At 48.5% G+C, this 23,524-nt stretch overlaps 1 protein-coding gene across 1 annotated transcript in view; it reads left to right on the top strand.

Moving 5' to 3' along the window:
• Positions 1 to 23,524, top strand: part of LOC144773867 (tripeptidyl-peptidase 2-like) — a 457,098-nt gene that overhangs the window by 249,630 nt on the left and 183,944 nt on the right. Inside the window, exon 14 of the mRNA XM_078658951.1 lies at positions 14,367 to 14,445. Within this exon, the coding sequence (XP_078515077.1) occupies positions 14,367 to 14,445 (79 nt within the window). The remainder of the gene's footprint in view (positions 1 to 14,366; positions 14,446 to 23,524) is intronic.

Raw genomic sequence — 23,524 nt, 5'->3', positions numbered from 1 at the left:
ATTCTTATAGGTGGTCTAAATTTGTTACTTGGTGCAGGGAGAAGTCTATAGACCCTTTGAGGGCCCATTTATCTGATGTTCTCCAGTTTGCCCTTTCTCTGGCACAGCAAGGGCTTGCTGTTGCCACGGTGAAGGGTTATCTTTCTGCGCGGTCGGCTTTTATCTGTTTGCCTGACCAGCCTTCCCTTTTTAAATCTCCTATAGTTGTAAGGTTTTTGAAGGGCCTCACGAATAAGTTCCCTCCTACCCCTTTTATTGTGCCTCAGTGGGATTTAAATCTTGTGGTGACATTTTTAATGGGTGCTCCTTTTGAGCCTCTTCACAAATGTCCTATGAGGCTTCTGACTTTCAAAACGGTTTTCCTCGTTGCAATATCTTCGGCAAGGAGGGTAAGTGAGCTTCAAGCTCTTAGTCACAAGCCCCCTTTCTTGTCCATTCATGCTGATCGAATGGTTCTTAGGACCAGGGCTGCTTTTCTGCCAAAGGTGGTGACTTCTTTCCACCTTGGTCAATCCATTACCCTTCCTACCTTTTATCCTCCCCCACACCCTTCCAAAGAGGAGGAGAGATTACACCGTCTTGACCCCAAGAGGGCGGTGTCTTTTTACCTGGACAGGACTAAAGACTGTCGTTTGGATGACCAGCTCTTTATTGGCTTTGCTGGCTGCAAGAAAGGAAGAGCGGTCCATAAGAGGACTTTGTCAAGATGGATCGTCCTCTGTATTAAGATCTGCTACTCTTTGGCCGGTAAGGAACCTCCAGAGGGTATTAGGGCTCATTCTACGAGAGCTAAATCATCAACCTCAGCGTTGGCTAGAGGTGTGCCTGTTGAGGATATTTGTAGAGCGGCAACTTGGTCTTCCCTCCACACTTTCACGAAGCATTACTGCTTGGATTCCGAGGTGAGGAGGGAAGGTCATTTTGCACGCTCTGTCCTTCAGGATTTCCTGGTCTAGAAGAGTGGACACCCTCCTCCGGGAGTGGGGACTGCTGTGGGACTCTATTCACAAGGTGAGGAATCCACACGGCAGATGTATCTATCAGAAGAACAAGTTACTTACCTTCGGTAACGCTTTTTCTGGTAGATACTATATCTGCCTGTGGATTCCTCACTGACCCACCCGCCTCCCCGTTGTCCACTCTTCTATGCCAGAAGTTTCTATAATGTATTATTTTATTGTCAAGGAGTTGTTTATTTCAAATGTTTCATTGCATTTGCTTTACACTGTGTGTGTTACCTTGATTTCTATACTGCGTATACTGTGTATATGTCTACTGTCATCGGTCCGTCCGTGTGCCTCGAAGGCACGGAAAAAAGGGCGGAACTGATGTCATCACGCCGGCGTGGGCCTATTATAGGCGTCGGTGACGTCAGCGGAGTCGCGAGCGGTGCCGTGCCTCTGTGACGTCCGGATCCACGTCGGCGCGAAGCTACAAAAAGAATTTCCGAATGTTGCTGACGCAATGGGATATTCACAAAGTGAGGAATCCACAGGCAGATATAGTATCTACCAGAAAAAGCGTTACCGAAGGTAAGTAACTTGTTCGTTAGGCCCAATGTTAGCCTGTGGGAGTCAGGGGGCCTGTGGTTGGTGGCTGCTGGCAAGCAGGCCACCACGCGGCTGTGGGAGCTGGGCTCCTGGTCACTTGCTCAGGGCAAATAGGGAAGTAGATTAGGACAGAGGTTGCACTCCCAGGGGCACTCAGGCGGCTGGGTGCAGGGTGCTTTTGAGCCGTCGGGCGCTCAATGCTATTCAAACTGAAAGTTGGAAGTTGAACAAAGGCTGCAGGCTCAGAGACGGAGATTCTTCAGGTGCGACCACCACTTTGAGAGGTAAGTTGGGCTGAGGTACTGGGTTTTTAAGAACCGGCACAGAACCGGTAACCCAGCGGTGTCAGGGTACACCCAGAGACCTCGGGTTCTTCCTGATCCAGACCACAGAAACTCAGTCTTCTAGGTGAAGTCAAAGATCGATTTATTGGCTGCAACCAAGGTAACAAGTGTCCTAGAAGTACAACACACGAGGAAGTATATTCTCAGGAGACTGCTCGAATTTACAAAGTCAGGCTTCTCTCTTTATACAGAATATTCGGCTTCAGGCAAACATTCTTCGAATTTGAAATATATCATTTACAGGTTTTGGTTACAAAGGAAAAGCAGAGTCATGATGACATGTACATATTTCACGTCGTGCTGCCCACAACAAATCACTCGGCGAGGCCCAACATTTCATCAGATATCGGTGGACCCCCCAATAAAACAGACACCTCCCAACCATAAAGTAAGTGAAGCAAAAAGAGTAGAAACAGATGTGAGCAAGATACGGCAGGTGTGCGCGCTGAAATGGTTTTATAGCTTGTTGAGCCTTGATGCTATCTTGCTCGGCCACTGGGAGGGGAACTGACCTAACGAGTTCGGCCTGGGGCAATGGTTCCAACTTGCACAGGTCATAGAAAAGTCGATTAAGGAGTATGTGTCATTGTGGAATTGAATTCAGCTGGATTAAGGCCTATGTAAAGGGCAACACTTAAATGGAGGCCAAGGGTTCAGGACGTGAATGACGATTTCGAGGTGAAATCGTCACCCGAATATGCTGAAAACATTTGTACATGACATGCTCGTCATTCTCGGTCTTTTGATACCAAATTCGTCATGTTTCGACGAAGTTTAATTTCTCGAGTTCAGGACGATTACATGAATCCAGAATTTTCAGAACCACAAACCCTCCTTTTGCCCTTACATAGGCAATTAATCTATCCTCATGTTAATCTGAGTCCAGATCTATATTCCTAAAGTCATTGAGATGTTGCTGTACTATCATTCTAGTACTTAGTTCATCTCTTGACACAGGCTTCCTTACACCTGAGGTAACACAGAGGCCACATATTGCAGGAGCACACTGTATGCACAGACAGAACAGGAAGAGAATGGCTAAGACCATCCCAATGACCATCAGAATTTTCCATCCCCAGGCGGATATCAGTTCCCAGAACCATCCCATTAACGACCAATCTCCTTTGTCCACATGAATAGATTCGGAAATCATATGTAGTTTGGAGATGGCCTGGTACACCGTTGGAGCGTTATCTGGGATGAAAACGCAACAACTCGATTGGATCAATCTGCATACCCCACCTCGGTCTGCAAGTATGACATCTAGAGCGACCCTGTTCTGAAGGGTCATAAGTCGATCCGACTGGAGCTCAGCAGTCAAGTTACTAAGGGCACCAGCAGTTTCAATCACGGTGGACTCAACTACCCTTGTCAATTGCCTAATGTTCCTGCTGTTAGCCATGGATCCCCAGAACGGCAGAAAACCCTTTGCAAAGTCCCCAAATTCTTGACCTGCAGTGTCTTCTGCACTCAAAACACCTCTAACTATCCTTGTCCTGTGGTAGTCTGCCGCTGCTGTGTAGGTGGGAGGCAACAGAAAGGAAACAAAACATGAGCCCGTAAAGTCAGGGGGCAACCATGTATAGGCTCTATCGTGGCAGATGAAATAGGTACCCTTAGCTGCTAAAAACGCGGGGGAAGTCTGAGATCCAAAAACATACGTTTCAGTACAGACACTCTTCCCTAACTGAGCCCTGGGATTCGTGCCATTACCTTGCAGACACAGATGACCCTGATGGGGTACAATCCAGATCGGGAATGATCTCTTGGCTTGCTGTTTCTCACTCAGAGTAGCTCCATATCCAGTCATGTTCCATCCTATGTATAATAGCGTCTCATCTCTCGGGATAGTCTCATAAGAAACACCTTCCTTAATCATGTCTATTATACCCTTGACTAGAGCACTTTTCCTAGGATTGTCTGTTACAGAACGCAGGGGGTAGATTTCGTGTGCATATATGAACATTGTCCTATATGCCCATACAGAACCATTGTGACTGAATGGCAGGACCAGATAAGGGATACCTTTATCCGTGGTGTGAGGCATAAGACCGCACACCCAACAGTTAGTTTTGTTCATTACAAGTTGGTGTTGGTGTAACAACTGAACAAAGGAGTTATTGATGAACTCCAATCTCCTATTTGATTCGTGGTCAGGCAGAGGGTGGAAAGAATGAGAGGAAACAGTAGGAGGAGGTATGGGTGATGCAGTGGGTGCAAATGTTACACGAAAAGAAAGTAAAACATAGCTGATCAAAAATACCATTACACTGAATAGCATAAAAATACACAATATTATAAAACTTTTCCTCGTCATCACGTTGCACAATTTGTGCTTAAAATTCATCCGTTTGGCAGGTCTCTCCACATCGGGAAACTCCATCCTCTCTAAAGTGCTGCCCGCGGTGGGAGGTTGCCTCTGCTAAGGGATGCTTCTGTCAGTCTAGGGCAACTCCCTTGGACCAACCAGAACTACCGACCTAACGTCGTCAGCTGCACCCCAAAGACTTTAATCAACCGCGGCCCTAGCAGCGGAACCCGGATGGCGGTTCGAAAAACAAAAAAATAAGCAAGTTTCCTAGATGGGAGAGCTGCACTTTCCAAAATGGTACTTGGGGGGGGGGGGGAAAGGGTATATCTGTTTTATTAGTCTCTTAGTCTCAAATTGCAAAGGAAATTGTTTTATTAGTTCGTTTTTTTCGGTCTCAAATTGTATAGTTGTTTCCCCGGTATTGTCTGATCCTGGAACAAAAGGTCAGGTTCTGTAGTGTTCAATAGCTTGAATGGTGGCACAGCCTTGTGCGAAATGTTCTCATTTTCTTGTTCAGAGTCAGTTCTTTTTACAGGTAAGTCATGAAAAGGGACGGCATGTGACACGGTATCAGGTTCTGGGTCAGCGACACCCTTCTGGACCCACTGGTCATAGGGCAGAGGGAAAGGTATTTTCTTACAATGGATCCCGTGGACCCAGTTGGCCTTCCCCTCCACCCGAACGGCTGACCTTGTAGACAGAAGGACGAGATGAGGCCCGGTCCACCTGGGCTGGTCGTTCTTCGTTCTTTGGAAGTTCCTGACAAGTACCCAGGAACCAGGGTCAATGGCGTGACCCAGAGTCTCAGAAACCTGAGGCAGGGTGTTGTGGACCTGTTGATGCAAAACACGCAATTTAGCCGTCAATTCATACAGATAATTAAGCAAAATAGGGTGTTCTAGCTCGCTGAACTTAGTGGGTCTAGGCACTCCCCATATGTTGGCTGGCCGGCCAAAAACTATTTCATATGGACTAAGTTTCACTCGTGAATGCACAGTCATTCTAGTGGACAGGAGTGCTAAGGGTAGAGCGTCAGGCCATTTAAGACCGTTGCTCGCTTGGATTTTGGCCAGTTTAAGTTTTAAAGTGCCATTGTAACATTCTACTAATCCAGCTGATTGGGGGTGATTTGCAGCGTGGAACTTCTGCCGAATACCTAGCCCTTCACACACTCTCTTCATCACACGACCCACAAATTCACTTCCATTATCAGACCAGACCATTCTAGGCATTCCGAACCTGGGGAAGTACTCTTTCACAAGGGCTTTCGCTGTGGACAAGGCAGCATTGTCTTTTAGGGGATAGGCTTCTACCCATCTTGAGAAGGGACAAACAACAACGAGTACGTATTTTAAGTTGTTGCACCTCTCCATGTGGATGAAATCTAGCTGCAAAACCTCGAACGGATACGTAGGAGTTGCAAAATGACCAGCTGGAGTTGGGGTTCCCCTACCAGGATTGTGTTTCAGACATATCATGCAATTCTTGACAACATTCTCTGCACATTTGGGAATCCCTGAATTCTTCCATACTGGGGCCAACAACTCGCAAATCCCTTTCACGCTGATATGAGCCATTCCATGAGCCATTGTAACCACTGCAAGCACATATGCATCGGGTAACAACCATCTCTGATGCTCTGATAATTCAATCCAACAACCATTTGCATCCATTCTACCCGTACTTTCTCTCCACGTGCTCAATTCTTCCTCTGTGGCCTCAGCTTGAATGGACTTCACACTCTCTATTGTGTCTTCACACATTCCAACATCACCAGTCCATCTTGCAGGGCCTGCAACATACATTTGGCTCATTACATTCTTTGCAGTTTCTTTCGCAATCTCATCAGCAAATGCATTTCCACGACCAACATCATCAGTCACCTTCTTGTGAGCACTACATTTCACAATCGCCATTTGCAGGGGCAAGGTCAGTGATTCAAGAAGCTCATTCACCAACTGACCATGCTGAATCTTAGCTCCATGCGACGTCAGGAATCCACGTTCTCTCCACAATCGCCCAAAACTGTGAGCCACTCCAAATGCATACTGACTATCAGTGTAGAAAGTCACTTTCATTCCCTTGGACAATACACATGCTCGCGTGAGTGCAATTAATTCTGCTGCTTGAGCCGAATTATGTGGGACACGTGCAGCTTCAACAACTGTATGCAAAGTCGTAACAGCATATGCTGCAGTTGTGTCACCACTCGGGAGCTTAAAGCATGAACCATCCACCCATAATGTACCATCACATTCAGCAAGAGGAGTATCGGATAAATCTACTCTCCCTTTCGTCTCTTCCTCTGTTCTGAGAAAACAATCGTGCTGTTCTGATTCGTCTGCAATTGGCAACAATGTAGCTAAGTTTAAGGTGCTGCACCTTTTTATGTGCACATGACTCGCTAATAATGTCAATTCGTAACTGGACAGTCGAGCACTAGTTAAGTGCTGTGTCTTGGTTCTATTTAACAACCTGTCCACTGCATGTGGAACCATCACGACTAGTGTATTATTCATTACTAGACCAGCAGACTGTCGAATAGAAACAGCTGCTGCTGCTGTGGCTCTTAAACAACTTGGCAATGCTTTAGCTACCCGATCCAAAGTCGACGAAAAATAGGCACATGGACGCTGCCTACCTCCAAACAACTGAGTCAACACAGACAATGCACAGCCCTCCTTCTCTTGGACATATAATGTGAAAGGCTTACTGTAGTCGGGGGTACCTAACACAGGAGCCGAACACAATGCTGTGCGCAATTCGAGAAAACTTTTCTGACACTCTTCAGACCAAGGAATGGGATTGGGTGTATTTTTGCACGTTAATGCCACCAAAGGTTTGGCCAATAACGAAAAATTTGGAATCCACTGTCTACAGTACGATGTAATGCCCAAGAAAGCACGCACTTCTCTCTGTGTTCGTGGCACATTCAATTTCGCTATTGCCTGAATTCTTTCTGGGGTCAGTTTCCTTCCCTCCTTCGATAAGAGGTGACCTAGGTAGGTCACTTCTTGTCAGCAATATTGCAGTTTGGAAAGTGACACCTTGTGATGAAGATCACACAGATGACGTAATAATGACAGCGTTGCCTTTTTACAAATTTCCTCAGTGTCTGCAGCAATGAGCAAATCATCCACATACTGTACAAGAGTAGCACCTTCAGGTAAAACAATAGTATCAAGCTGTGTTTTTAGAGCTTGACTGTATATTGATGGACTTTCACAGTAGCCCTGGGGAGCGCGTTTAAAGCGGAAGCTGCAACCTCCTAAACTGAAGGAAAAAATATCCCTGCTCTCCTCAGCAATCGGGATGCTGAAGAAAGCATTCTTCAGATCAATCACCGAAAACCAAGAGGCAGAAGCTGGAATCATAGTCAATAATGTGGTAATGTCGGGGACAACTGGGAATTGTGGCACAACTATTTTATTCACCTCTCTAAGATCAATCACGAATCTGTACACAGGTGGCTGAGAAGGGTCAGTTAGTTTTTAAACAGGCAGAACAGGACTATTGCAAACGTTGCCTCGTGTTTCTTCAATCACATCCTTTTTAATCAATTTGTAAACGATCGCTAGCAAAGCTTTTTCACCTTCACTCGAGATTTTGTATTGGGGAATTCGTGGCATTTTAACGTTGGCTTTCAATGTTACAACATATGGTGGAATTTCTAAAAGGCCTACATCATTAGGACCAGTAGCCCAAAGAATATCTGGAAGAAACGACAATTCTGCTGGAAGTTTATCCCTCGACAAATACATGGGAGAAACCACTTTCTTACCTAAAGTAAGTTGCACTCCTGAAGGAGAACAGTACAAAGTCGCATACAATCTTTTTAACAAATCCAATCCTAGCAAGTTTTCACCACAACCTGTTGTCAGAATGAGGGGTGCTTCGAATTCGCAAGGACCAACAGAAAGAGACAAAGGGTCAGAAATCGGATTCCTAACTGGGGCGCCAGAAAAACCTACAGAAACGTTCATTTCGCCAGACAAAGATGCGCCAGGGAGTTTGAAGTGCATAATAGAACTCTTTGTAGCACCAGTATCCAACAGAAAAGGCTCTGACACACCTGATGTAATCACCTCAACGTAAGGTCCACTCTGATCTACTGGAACTGAAACAACTCCCTCTCTTTGTCTTTGGCTGTCTTAGCATTCATTACCCTCCAAATATTCATCTTCTGTGTAGTAATCATCAACATAGTATTGAGCTGTCCTGTCAGATGCGTTGTTCTGCTGATCAAATCTATTCATAGAATTTTGTGGTGGAAGGGGACGTGCGTTCTGGGGGACGTTTCCACGTCCTCTACCTCTAGGTGCTTGCTGAACACCACGACCTCTTACACCAGAAACACCATTTGCACGTTGTAACAAAATAGGACAACTATACTTGAAATGACCCTCTTCCTTGCAATACGAACACTGGTTGGGGCCTACAGGGACACGTGGCTGAGTGTACTCGACTCTTTGTGAGTTCCTCTGATACTGTTGAGGGTGCTGAAAATTATTCGGATAGTTATTCTGACCATTGTTATTTTGATTACCACCACCACGTGGCGGATATGCTTGCTGTAGCAAAACCTTCGTTTTCAGCTCTTTAGTTTTCTTTTCTACTCTTTCTCGTCCTTGTCTCTATTTTCGTAATATTGTGCAGTAGCCAATATCTGCGCCGAAGATGAGACTGCCCAAGAACTTTCTGAATCCTTTAACTTTTTACACAATTCTGGAAGCAGATTATGCACGGATTTATCGACAAACAATCTCTGACCACCTTCTGTGGTCATATCTTGACCGCTGTGGTCGACAAATGTCTCTTCAAACCTGGTGAAGAAATCTGAGACTGTTTCCTCTTTCTTTTGCTTGCATGCGGATAACTTATCCCAATTTACACGTATTGCAGGCATTATCGTTTTCATGTAATCAACTATTCTACCAGGGAGTTCTGCTATCAAAGGCTCGGGCTTAGCACCACCAACTTGTCGGGCATCTGCTGCAGCAATATTAGCCCATGTGTCACCTAATTCTTGATCATGATCTGTATGACGAATTTTACCCCATAAAGGCTGTGGAACAACATTCCCAAATAACATGTCGATATCGGCTAAATTCATTATACATGACCCAGCAGTCTGTGACAACTCTTTGTAATATCCTGCAGGATTTTTACGCGGATCAGGTAATGTCTGTTTGAGCGCTAAAACTTCAGCTCGCTTCCATGGGACATGTACCCATACACGCTGAAAGTGTGGCAGAATGGGTGGGTTAACAGTCGTGTCGCCCTCTCTCCATTGTGGGGGGACTTCTCTCATGGGGTATTGTCGCGCCTTTTTCCTACTAGACGCACTAGGCTCAGATTGTGATCCAGAACTACTCCCCTTACTCCGGTATGATAACAATATTTCAACCGCTTGCTCTACATCGGGACCTACAATCATGCCCTCTCCAAACCTGAACCGTACACGACACAATTCCTGCGGGATGCATTCTAAATCATTGTCTTCCAAATCCTCACAAAGGAAAACGCACATCTGTTCAAAAACATATCTCTGCGTCGGTGCTTCCCATTGATGGAAGACTTCCATGAGACTCTACATCATACTTTACGGTGTCCATAACCCATTTTCGTGCTAAACGATTCAGTGAGTCTCTCTCTTGATAGTCAGGCAGTCGACTTCGCAACTGTCTTCGTTCCATTTTAGGGGTCGTGGTAGGCGACCCAAAAAGAGGTGAAAGAAGGTTAGTGACCGTGCTGGCCATTTTCTGCCGAATGGAAGGTGAAACTGAAGGAAGAACGGGGTGAGATAAGGCAGAGGCAGAGATACCAGCAGAGGAGGCATCAGGAGAAATAGAAGGGGCACTAGGCAAAATCGTAGAGGGAGCATTAGGAGAAGTAGAAAGTACACTAGGCAAAATCGTAAAAAGCACAGGTGAAACAGGTGTGATCGGTGGGCCTTGAGGAGGCTGCACCATAGGGACAGGAGCCAGCTGGAGAACAGCTGGTGAGTGCTGCGGAGGAATAGGAGGCGCAGGTTGCACAACTAAAGGTTGTGGGGGTGCCGTGGCATTTTGCGCATAGGGGGGTGGCGAACTTAACAAATGTGACATTAACGGATCCTTTTCACGCTCTTTTGCTGCCTCTTGCTGAAGAGACGGCAAAACTGGATAACATTTATCTATTGCCATTTTACGTTGCCTGTGCAACTGCTCACTCATCTGCTCTTCCTCATCGTCTTTAAATTGCATAGCGGCTTGCATTACTGAAAGTCCTCCTTCTCTCTTATTTTTCTTAGCTAATTTGATTTCCTTTTGTTTGGCCTCCTTACGCCATAGGCGGAAAGAGTCAAACATTGCCGGACGGGCTTTCTTTTTGAACAGTTTAACTTCAAGGTTATCTAAGATTTCGGTATCAAAACTACCATATTGGGGCCATTTTAAAACACCATCTTTCCTGGTGTATTTGATCCATACTTCGTTGTATGTGATGGGGCCTACCCCATGTTTCACATATAACTCGTAAGTTGGAGTTCCAACCGGAGGAACCGGACATGAGTCCTCCAATCGGGAGTCCCTATTATTATAACCAAGACAAAACAAATTTCCAAGTCTAAGACTAGGCATCGTCGCTCTCTAGTCTAGTTCCAAACTTCAAAGGATTATCGATTACGATTTTTCTCGTGAAAACACGAGTCCTTCGGTTTTGGTGCTTGCAAGTACCAATAATTATCCCAAAGGATACCCAAGACTAAGACCAACTAAGGACTGGGAGACGCTCCACTTATACTTAACTGAGATATCGATGACGTCACCCGAAGACTCGTCTCAGTGTTTCGCTCTACCAAACTTCAAGGGTCCAAATCAGGGCGATAGCCAGGGCAGCAGTCCTTTGTAGCCGTCGGGAAGCGGGGAACCTCGCAGCAAAGACCTTCGGACCACGTCGACATGCAGGGGTCGATGAGGTGGTTGGCCGTCCTCCGGAATTTTCACATGAAGCTCCTCACGAACCTCTGGCTGACTGGTACCACTGGAATCGCCCCAAACGTTGGGCGCCAGCTGAGGTACTGGGTTTTTAAGAACCGGCACAGAACCGGTAACCCAGCGGTGTCAGGGTACACCCAGAGACCTCGGGTTCTTCCTGATCCAGACCACAGAAACTCAGAGTCTTCTAGGTGAAGTCAAAGATCGATTTATTGGCTGCAACCAAGGTAACAAGTGTCCTAGAAGTACAACACACGGGGAAGTATATTCTCAGAAGACTGCTAGAATTTACAAAGTCAGGCTTCTCTCTTTATACAGAATATTCGGCTTCAGGCAAACATTCTTCGAATTTGAAATATATCATTTACAGGTTTTGGTTACAAAGGAAAAGCAGAGTTATGATGACATGTACATATTTCACGTCGTGCTGCCCACAACAAATCACTCGGCGAGGCCCAACATTTCATCAGATATCGGTGGACCCCCAATAAAACAGGCACCTCCCAACCATAAAGTAAGTGAAGCAAAAAGTGTAGAGACAGATGTGAGCAAGATACGGCAGGTGTGCGCGCTGAAATGGTTTTATGGCTTGTTGAGCCTTGATGCTATCTTGCTCGGCCACTGGGAGTGGAACTGACCTAACGAGTTCGGCCTGGGGCAATGGTTCCAACTTGCACAGGTCATAGAAAAGTCGATTAAGGAGTATGTGTCCTTGTGGAATTGAATTCAGCTGGATTAAGGCCTATGTAAAGGGCAACACTTAAATGGAGGCCAAGGGTTCAGGACGTGAATGACGATTTCGAGGTGAAATCGTCACCCGAATATGCTGAAAACATTTGTACATGACATGCTCGTCATTCTCGGTCTTTTGATACCAAATTCGTCATGTTTCGACGAAGTTTAATTTCTCGAGTCCAGGACGATTACATGAATCCAGAATTTTCAGAACCACAGGGATCTTGGAGGATAGGTAGACACCCAGGAGTTGGACACAGAGGGCCATGGGGCGCCGGGTGCAGGGGGGTCTTTTGACGTCGGGAAATCTTACCCTCAGCTGGTCGCGGTTGGAGGGGTCCCTTGTTGTGAGGCTGCAGGCGTCATCTGGGTCGTCGAGGAGGGTCATTGGGCACTGGATTCGTGGTCACAATCGCGGGGGGGGACGTTCTCGTGGTCTTTGTCCACTCAGGCACAGGATGGGCTCAGCGGGTGCAGTGTGTGCTAGATTCGCGGTTCCTGGCTGGCACCAGGGGTGTTGCTTGTTTGAGCAGAACCACTGCTCATGGGAGTCCCAGTCTTGGTAGAGTCACAAGGCAGTCCGGTCCGCCGGGGTTTTTGAGGTTGCTGACCACTGAAGGCGCCAGGTTTTAGCAGGAGCAGGTTTGAGGGTCGACAGTCCTGTAGGGCTGGGACCAAGTCAGTTGGTGTTGTCCTCTTCTTAGCAGCTGCACAGCAGGTCTTCTTGTTTCTTGTTCTTCTTGCTTGTTTCGGTATCGGGATCTGAGGAAGGAAGGTTCAGGGTGCCCCTTAATACTAAATTTAGGGGCGTTCCAGGTAGATCAGGGGCAGGGACCAATGAATCCCTGTCCTGGGGTGAGTACAACCCCTATCCTGCTCCTCTCCTGTGGGAGGAAGGGCAGGCGCCTATCTCTGATTGGGCTGGGCTCCCCATCCTCAAGATGGCGAGAGCCCGGAATTGTGCATTACCTCGCCTCCCCCACCTGAGGGGTGGGGTTGGCAGAGACTGGCACACCCCCTTCCCTTCCTTTGTTTTTCCCGCCTGTCTTCCCGCCAGAGTGGGGGTCAGAACCGGTGGGGGCCAGTTGCTGAGTACAGCAAGTGGCCTGGAGAAGCTCACAAAGGCGGCATGCCTTTGAAGCTCCCCTGCACTTCCTGGGGAGGAGACCTAGCACCTCGTCCCAGGATGTGCATTGTTGCAGACCCAGGAGATCAGACGGCTCTCCACCCAGGGGTCCAGCAACATGTCTCAGCCAGGACACTGGTAGTTGGTTAGGTTTCAGGGGGCATCTCTAAGATGCCCTCTGTAGTGCATTTTACATTAAATCCCACAATGGCATCAGTGTGGTTTTAATGTGCTGAGAAGTTTGATACCAAACTTCTCAGTCTTCAGTGTAGCCATTGTGGTGCTGTGGAGTTCGTAATGACACCCTCCCAGCACCATATACTCTTAAAAGCATCACTGCACTTAGTGCCCAGGTATGGCCCTGGCTACTGTAGGGGCACAGGGTTCATGCACGTGTGCCCACACCACTTGCATAGTGCACCCAGGTAGAGGGGTGACTGAGGTATGCCAGGGCAGTGTTTTTGTGGGCATGGCACACAGGGATGTGTGCCATGTTGACTCTGTTTAGTTCTGCACCAAGACAATCAGCTTGCAATGGCAGTGTGTGTGTGGCAGGGTACAGGGCTCCTAAGGGTGGCACAGTAAGTGCTGCAGCCCTTAGGGGCCTTCTCTGGTCACAGTGCCCTGGGCACCTAGGGTACCATTTACCAGGGGCTTACCTGTGGCCAGAGATGCCAATTGGTTTTAGGCTTTAGTACAGTTTTTAGGGGAGGAACACAGGCCCTGGGTTCCCGATTGGCAGGGTCCCAGGGCACACCAAGGAAAAGTGCATCAGTTATCAGGCCAAAAGTGGGGCTGGTTACTGCAACAGAAACCCACTTTCCTACAATGCAGCTTTACATTTATATCTCTGGACTACTCCTTCAGAGCGAGGTGATACTAATTTGCAAATGGTTCCCTACAGAGCACTTAGGAAGGTATTGCAAAGTTGAAATAGAATAAATTCATAACTGGATGTATCCTCACTTTCTAACAATATATGCTTTTGCAATTCCTAAAGCATCACCCTGATGCAGCATCTGGAATTTGATCCGATTCCTAAGTGGTTACAGTTCTAAAAGCTTGATTTTTTTCGAAGGAACTGCAGGATAGGGACAATTTTAGACATCTCTACATAAGATAGTTTAGGAACAGCATCTAAAGGCAAATAGTATTTTTTCAGACATTAGCTATAAGTAAAAATGTAATTAACTGTATTGCATGACCTTATAGTGGACTATGCATATTTTAACCAAATGGTCATTGTCAGTGTCCACTTGATCAGATAGCCAGTCACGTGGTGGTCTTAATGCTGTCCTCATTGAACTTTTTCTTCTTTTCTAGAATACCAAAGGGGGCAGGACCTGGATGCTATCTTGCAGGATCATTGACGTTATCTAAGACTGAATTAGGAAAAAAAGCTGTGAGTAGTTGCAACTCGTTTTCAGTTGTGTAACTTGTCACTGTAGATTAACCATGCAGTTTAGCTATGCTCACTCCTTTTATATCTAGTGTTTGAAGGGCACTTCCAATTGCAACTATTCCACTGATACTCTGGTGTGCAGGCTTTTCTCCATTTTTAGCCTGTGGAAATTTGCTGCAGCTTAGTGGTATGACGAAAACTGTTTCTCTAGCGGTTTCAATGAAGAATCTTGCATGCTGGCTCCAGTATGACATAAAGGATGCCCTACCGTGGCCATCTCCCCCCCCCCCCCGCCCCACTCAGCGGTGTGGATTTCAGCCTACTTCTTTTTTTGCTCACCTATTTTTCCCCAGCTGAGCCTTGCTTCTGTTCGTAAGTCCTGCATTGGATCTATTCTTTAGCAGTTTTTCAGCCTCAGGTTAATCATTCATCAGCCTTAGATAGTGTATGCCTCCAGCCTCAATTCATTCTTGACATGCCACTAGGCATTTGTGAGGAAATGGCTTTTTGCTGGTTCACCTTCACTTTTTGACTATTAGGAACTGAGGTAATGACTCTGAAAATGCACTGATGCCAGCTAACCAGACCTTGGTGCCAGTGCTCTGACCCTTAAAGGTGTATGTTTAATTGCTAACTCAACTTTGTCTTTACTTTAAATGGCAAAGCCCAAATCTTCCTTTTTAATAGATATGTCTGCCCTGATGTAGGTTTTGCAAATGAGCCTGACTGGACCCAAGACAGATTACGGAGTTTATTACACTGTGAGGCCACCCAACAACACCATACAACAAACCACTCTCCTCACAGCATTGCATAACCTCGTCTCATATTTGGGGAATAGTCCTCTGGTTTAGGCCTATCATCAGTGTGTGGAATCTCTGGAACTCCCTTTCTGTAGTAGGGGATCTCTGTGTATAGTCATAATCTAGTGAATAGTCCCGCCCATGTGCGTGGACCCCGGAGCAATAAAAAAAAATCTCTTAAGGTGTTGAAAAATGCAGAACTGCCCAGACACTTAAGAGAGAATTAAAGACAGATAATGCAGCCTATATCCACAGGCTACACTGTCCAGTACTTCAACTAGAAATTCCACCAAAAATCCACAAACAGCAAAGCCTGTCCAGATTTCCCTTGCTTTAACAGCAAAAACCCTCTGGAATGATAGAGAGGAAGACCTGGACAGACAAGCCCCATAGGCTGCCATTATGTGGCTCAAAACAGGATACTGTGCCATTAAGAGAACCCTCCAGAACTTCACAGTATCCCAGAATGCACTGCAGGTCCCTTTTACTTTCAGTTCTTTTTTCCGGCTCCTGCTAGCAGGACCCTGGAGCATTGAGCTCTCCCTTTTGGGATTTATTTTTGTGACTTCTCACATTTTCAAGTGTTTTTTGGTACTTTGTTCAAAGTACTTTGGTTAATTCTTCTTTGGTGTGCTTTTGGGGCAGTCTTTTTGTCGAATATGCCTGCATTATTTGACAAATGCCTGGAGTGTTCCAGGAAGAAGGCCAAGACTGACCCACATGAAGTGTGTATCCTCTGCCTTCCCTCCTCTCATAACCCTGATGAGTGAGAGATCTGCCAGGGATTCACAACCAGTACCCTGAGAGACAGAAAGAAGATCAGGTTCCAAGGCATGGAGGAGAGAAGACTGCAAGCACGAGGTGGGTCTGGAGGGGCTTCATCTGCCCATGCTGAGGCCTCTGGGTGGCTCCCCAGAGGCAGGAAGTCCAGCAAGCGTCCCCATTCTCCGTCGGCATCGATTGCACCGACTACGGCGTCAAGAGGGATGAGTACAGTCTGTTCCCCGTCTCCCCAGGGCTCTGGGTCGAAGCGGCGTCGACGTTCGACGTCGAGGGTGCTGAACAGACCGCCGTCGACGTCACCGGTGACTGTTTCGTCGTCGTCGAGGACTCTACGTCGACGGGTGGCCCGGCGTCGGCGCTCGCCGTCGTGGCGACACCGCCGTTCGCCGTCGGCGAAAAGGAGAAGATCGTCGTCGAGGGATCCTCGGCGTCGAGGGGGCGATCGCCGTCGAGGCGCAAGAGATCGCCGTCGAGGCACAAGAGATCGCCGTTGAGGAAGAGATCGCCGTCGAGGCACAGGAAGCCGTCGAGGCGAAGTCGATCGGTGTCGAGGCGATGGAGTTCGCCGTCGAGGCGGAAGCGTTCGCCGTCGAGGGACAGGCGTTCGCCGTCGAGGAAGCGCAGTTCGACGTCGAGGGGCCGACGCTCGCCGTCGGGTCACCGTTCTTCGACGCAGGAACGGCGCAGAAGGAGTTTGGCCGCCAGGAGTCAGTCTGACAGGCGTCCAGTGCCTAGGAGAGACTCTCCCGCATCCCAGCCTGATAAGGAGGGCGGGTCACCGGGCTCGGTGTACTCCCTTGTTTATACCCCTCCTAAGCCGGGGACAGTGACGCCTCCTCCTCCGCCTCCTTTGCCGAGAGGGCTTCCTCCGCAGGTCCCTACCCCGCCGCCTCTTCCACCTCTACCACCTCGGCCTCAACCTCAGCCTCCACCTCAGCTGCCGGTTGACAAGCCTCCACCGCTTCCTCCGAGGTCGGTTTCCCTACCCAGGTACCCGACTCCTCCGAAGGGGACCCCTCGGCCGAGGGGACCACCCAAGCCTCAGTCTCCTGTCCCGGTGGAACTGGCAGGACGACCAAAGCCACGGAAGTCGCGATCCCGCTCTGGACGGAGAGGGAGGTCACGCAGCCGTCACAGATCCTCTACGAGGTCCAGACAGCGCCACAGGAGGCGCGGATCACGGTCCCACACGCGCTCTTCCAGGACGAGGTCCTACTCCCCGACCTTGTCAGACTCCCCGGGGACTAGGGTGTCTCCCGTGGATGACATCAGCACGTTCCAGGATGTTCTCCTGAGGGGTGCGGCGAAATTAGGAATCACGGTGACGGCTCCCACACCTACGACGTCCGTGATCTTTGAGACACTTCACAAGAAACATTTGTCTCGCCCTCTGCTGCCGCTTGTGCCAGGCCTGGTAGAGCCAGGGGAGGAGCTGTTCCTTACGCCTGCAGTAACGAGAGCTGCTCCATCTCGTCTGCTGAAGAAATATAGGGCTCCGGATTCCGACCCAGCTTTTCTAAGGTCTGACCCGGTTCCGGACTCCATTATAGTGACGGCAGCCAGAAAACAACATTCTACCTCCCTGTCTTCTACCGTGCCTCCGGATAAGGAGAGCCGATGGATCGACTCTAATGGCAGGAAGGCTTGTGGGACAGCAGCTACGGCCATGAAGACCGCTTGCGATACGGCTCTGCTGGGACGGTACGATCGTTCTCTGTGGGAATCTCTCCAGCAGTTCACGGAACTCCTGCCACGGGACAAGAGGGAGGATTTCCTAGAGATCCTGGAGGAAGGGATGCTGGTTTCGAACCAGGTTATCAGCGCGGCTGCGGATGGTTCCCTGTTGGCGGCCCATGGTTACTGTCATGGGTTCAACCAGCGACGCCATGCTTGGCTCAGGCTCACATCACTCAAGCCGGAGGCCCAGCAGCGAGTGGCTAATCTGCCCTTCTCGGGGGAGACCCTGTTCGGGAAACATGCGGATGATGAGATGGCCCGCATGAAGGCGGAGGCAGAAACTCTGACGGCTGTGGGCTTGGAGAAGCCCAAAGAAAAGAAAGCCTACCGCCCGTTCCAGAGACGGTTCGGGGCACAGGGCCGAGGGCGAGGACAGGCTTCGGGACAGCAGCAGCAACAACAGCAGCAGCAGTTCCGGAGGCCCTTCCAGAAGCGCCAGAAGGGTAGAGGAGGTCAACAGTCCTCTACAGTGAACAAGGGCGCGGCCAGGTCTCGACCCTGAGCTGTTACTTCCCCTTCATCCGTTACCCGCTCCGGTGGGGGGAAGCGTCCAATTTTTTCTGGCAGAGTGGAGAAGAATTACTCAGGAAGAGTGGGTGCTGAATATTGTTTGCAATGGATACAGTCTTCGGTTCACCGGCCCGCCTCCATCGATCCCTCCAGTCCGCTCGCAGTTTCAGCTGCGCGAGCTCCAGGCGGAGGCCGATATCCTGTTGAGGAAAAAGGCGATCAAAGACGTACCTCTGTCTCAAAGAGGAAGAGGTCTGTACTCTCGGTTCTTTCTGGTCCGCAAGAAGGACAAGCACGAGTTCAGGCCCATTCTGGATTTGCGACAAGCAAACAAGTGGATTCGCAGAGAGAAGTTTCGCATGCTGTCGTTGCATCAGATTCATCCTCCGCTGCAACAGGGAGACTGGCTATGTGCTATAGACCTACAGGATGCGTACTTCCATGTGCCCATTGCACACAAACACAGGAAGTTCCTGCGATTCCAAGTCAGCGCCAATCATTATCAGTACACAGTACTGCCATTCGGATTGAAGTCTGCGCCCAGGACATTCTCGAAGTGCATGGCAGTGATAGCCGCACACCTAAGGAAGAACAAGGTGTTTGTCTACCCGTACCTGGACGATTGGTTGATCAAGGCCTCCTCCTTCTCGGAAGCTCAAGTGCAATTCCGAAAGACGTGCGTTCTCTTGAACAAGCTGGGGTTGCACATCAACATGTCCAAGTCTGTCCCGACTCCGGTCCAGTGCATACAGTACTTGGGAGCCTCCATCAATACGCTGTCAGCAAGCGTGTCTCCTTCGGAGGAGAGACGGTTATCACTCCTTCGGAAGGCTCAGGCTCTTATGACCACTCCATCTACAACAGTTAGGACGGTGTCTTCTCTACTGGGGTCGATGGCCTCTTGTATCTTCCTCACGCCACACGCACGGCTGCACATGAGACCATTGCAGGAGTGCTTGGAGGATCAGTGGGATCAGAGGAAGGGATCTTGGGACGACAAGATACGACTGTCTCTGCATGCTCTTCAGTCTCTGAAGTGGTGGTGTTCGGCGGAGAATCTCCTGAGGGGGTTCCCATCCACAAGGTCATTCCCACGCAGACTATTGTGACGGATGCGTCTCTCCACGGCTGGGGGGGGCGCACTCCGGAGACCTACAGATTCTAGGGACGTGGTCCCAGATGGAGTCCACGTACCACATCAATTTCCTGGAACTCAGAGCTGTTCACTTGGCACTGAAGGCCTTTCTTCCGTCCTTCCGGACCAACTCGTTGCTTGTTCAGACAGACAATACGACCACGATGTATTACCTCAACAAGCAGTGGGGGGGGGTCGAGATCGCGCACTCTGTCGCAGTAGGCGCAGGCGATTTGGCACTGGCTTCTGGCCAGAGGACTGACGATAACGGCCACCCATCTACCAGGTGTGCAGAATGTTCAGGCAGACGCACTTAGCAGACTGATCCAGGAAAACCACGAATGGGTCATAAACGACAAAGTACTAGGAGAAGTCTTCGCAAGGTGGGGGACTCCAGACATAGATCTGTTCGCCACCGCCGAAAACAGCAAATGCCGAGACTTCGCCTCCAGGTACTTCCAACCAGGGACGCTGGGGAATGCGCTATGGATCAACTGGTCGAACAGCTTTCTGTACGCTTTTCCACCCATTCCCCTGATTCCGGCGGTGCTCATCAAACTGTCCCAGTCCAGGGCACGGATGATCCTGATTGCCCCGGAATGGCCCAGGCAGTGGTGGCTCACAGACCTGCTTCACCGGTCTCTCCTTCCTCACATACGGCTGCCGTGCAGGCCGGACCTTCTCACGAAGTTCGGGGGGCAGATGTTGCACCCCAACCTCTCGTCTTTGAGTTTGGCGGCATGGCTCCTGAGATAGTGCAATATGGCCATCTGAATCTACCAGAAGATTGCATGGACATACTGAAGGAGGCTAAGCGACCTTCCACTAGGACTTCTTATGCTTACAAGTGGAAGAGGTTTTGCATCTGGTGCAAGTCCAAGAACTATGGCCCAACGACGTGTAAGGAAGATGTCATCCTTCCATATCTTCTACATCTGGCGCAATCTGGCCTTAATGTCCATTCCATTAAGGTTCATCTGGCTGCTTTGACTGCCTACAGGAAATGCCCTTCACAGACTTCCTTCTTTCAGATCCCTGTGATCAAAGACTTTTTGGAAGGCTTGAAGAAAATGTTCCCTCCTGTCCGGCTTCCTTCGCCTTCATGGGAATTGAATGTGGTGCTGTCCAGATTGATGAAGGAGCCTTTTGAACCTATTCATAAGGCTTCGTTGCAGCACCTGTCCTGGAAGGCGGCGTTCCTTGTGGCCATTACATCGGTCCGCAGGGTGAGTGAAATTCTGGCGTTGTTGCCAAGAACCTTATACTGTATTTCATGCTGCTAAGGTTGTTATGCGTACTCACCCTAAATTTCTTCCTAAAGTTATATCTGACTTTCATGTTAACCAGACCATAACTTTGCCTACGTTTTTTCAGAATCCTTCCTCTCCAGCGGAAAGGTCCCTGCATTCCCTGGATGTCAGGAGGGTGTTGAAATTTTATCTGGATAAAACCAAGGAAATTCGTAGGTCAGACCAATTATTTATCAATTATGGCTCAGTCAGGACAGGTCTTGCTACCTCTAAACAGTCCATTTCTAGGTGGATTGTGTCCTGTATACAGTTGTGTTACCAAAAAGCTGGTAAGACCTTAGGGGGTAAACCTAAGGCTCATTCCACCAGGGGCAAAGCTGCCACGACTGCTTTGCTCCGTAATGTTCCTATTGCAGAAATCTGCAAGGCGGCCACTTGGAAGTCGGTCCATACCTTTGCTAAGCATTACTGTCTGGACACTGATGCCAGGGCAGACGCTCAGGTTGGGCAGGCTTCGCTGCGAAATCTGTTCGCACAGTAGTGGTGTTATTTCTCTTTTCTCCACCGCCGCTTTGGTGTGGGAATGGGCTTGCCATTCTATTCACTAGATTATGACTATACACAGAGATCCCCTACTACAGAAGGAGTAGTTTCTGTCCTGTAACTCCAGTTCTGTAGTAGGGGTATCTCTGTTATAGTCATAAGCGCCCGCCCTCCTCCCCGGTGGAGAGAGATATTCATGTAAGGAATGCTGCAGGTCTGGCATGTTACGCCTTCAAAAAGAACTGAAAGTAAAAGGGACCTGCAGTGCATTCTGGGATACTGTGAATTTCTGGAAGGTTCTCTTAAAGGCACAGTATCCTGTTTTGAGCCACATAATGGCAGCCTATGGGGCTTGTCTGTCCAGGTCTTTCTCTCTATCATTCCAGAGGGTGTTTGCTGTTAAAGCAAGGGAAATCTGGACAGGCTTTGTTTGCTGTTTGTGGATTTTTGGTTGGAATTTCTAGTTGAAGTACTGTATAGTGTAGCCTGTGGATATAGGCTGCATTATCTGTCTTTAATTCTCTCTTAAGTGTCTGGGCAGTTCTGCATTTTTCGACACCTTAAGAGATTATTTTTGATTGCTCCGGGGTCCACGCACATGGGCGGGACTATTCACTAGATTATGACTGTAACAGAGATACCCCTACTACAGAACTGGAGTTATAGGACAGAAACTACTCCTTGTTTTCAGCATAAGCCTTTTCATAGTTTTGAAAGTGATGCATGATTACTAAACTAGAAATGAATGTAATTAATTATGTGTTCCCACCCGCTGGGAGTGGTACTTAACCTCCGTTCTGCCAGAAAGTTAATAAGGTATCTCCACCAAAGACCCACAGCCTCCCTCACGGGCTTTATTCAAATGGGGCAATTAACTTTGGAGAAGGTGAAGGCACCAGGTCTAATGACCCTCAATTAGCACAGTCTTGACAACTTGTTTCAGCAGAGCTTTGTTGTCACGATTCATGGGAAGGACATTAGGTTCCCTTGGCAGGTAGATTCTTTGGGCCGAAAACCATCTGTTCTAAAGACTCTGTTACAAATTGAGTGAAGTGCAAAGGCCTAATGCAAACAGTTAACAAACATCAAGTCAGTCCATATTTCTGGGCACAGTTCTGCATGTCCATTGCTTCGAGATGTTGAGTACATGTCCTTCTCTTGATTCAGTACTAGAGCCTAGTCTGCACCAAACATGTGAGTAAGCTATCTTGCCATCTGTTGTACCAGGCCACCACCTTCAGATGCAAAACTTGACGATACAGACGCTCAGCTGTCAGGAGCCTTGTGAGAAGTTGGCCTGATATATAATGTTCACTAGTTCTAGTGATCACCTTGTATCAGTCAAAACAACCCTTATGGTGATTGGTTGTAAGTCAACCTTATAGACCAGCTATCCTAATGGTAGCATGGACAAAGCAGTCTTAGGCTAAACTCTTTTCGCATGTAAAGCCAGCTGTTTTACCCCAGTATAACCCCTTGAATACCAGATGAAAGGACACCACACAGGTTGTTATGAAAATAAAATGTATATTTATTAATACCACCTCTGAACTCTTTATGAGGTCAGAGGGCTAAGCACATGACAATCTCTTACGAAAAATACTACAAGTTGCACAAAATTACAATGGTGCCCTAGGGGCACGACAAACCATATACTAAGTAAGTGGAATGTGAAAGTTGATAAACGGAATGGAGCTGTCCAGAGGCTGTAGGATCGATGGGACCACGCTACACTAACTTCAGGTAAGTAATAGGAGGCCCACGGAACGCGTGTGCAGAGTGTGAACTCACACGCGAGATGCGTAACAACGTCTATGGACAGTACAGTTCAAGTAAAAGGTAAGTACGTACAATCCTGACTAGGTAGGACAACAACGACTGTGGAATTGGACACTAGGACAGTTAGACTACCCTTGAGCACCGAAATGCTCTTGTTACCTCACCCACGGGCTGCGGGTGCATAGGTGCCAAAGTGTGTCGGGTTCTCGCGTTGAAGTCAATGGAGCCTGAAAGAAAAGATGCTGCAGGTGACCAGGAGGAAGATGTCCGGTGCGATCCAAGGGTGGATCGGTGAAGAAGAGGACCTGAAAGCAGAGGGGACAGTGTTCAAAGTCACTAGCCAGTGACCGGTGTGGAACCAGGAAGGAACCAGGTGCTGTCGTCGCGATCAGGTGAAGAGTGGACGCTTGACTCTGCAGCCACGTGGACCAGGAGGTGTCTTCGACGACCAGGATGGAGGCACGAGCTGTCCCACACAGGCTCTCGCTGTCGGCGGTGTTGGATCCGGAATTGGAGTCAACAGGCCTTGGCAAAGGCAA

The sequence above is a fragment of the Lissotriton helveticus genome, chromosome 8 (assembly GCF_964261635.1).
Source record: "Lissotriton helveticus chromosome 8, aLisHel1.1, whole genome shotgun sequence".
NCBI lineage: Eukaryota > Metazoa > Chordata > Amphibia > Caudata > Salamandridae > Lissotriton > Lissotriton helveticus.
This window is presented reverse-complemented; position numbering and strand designations above follow the sequence as displayed.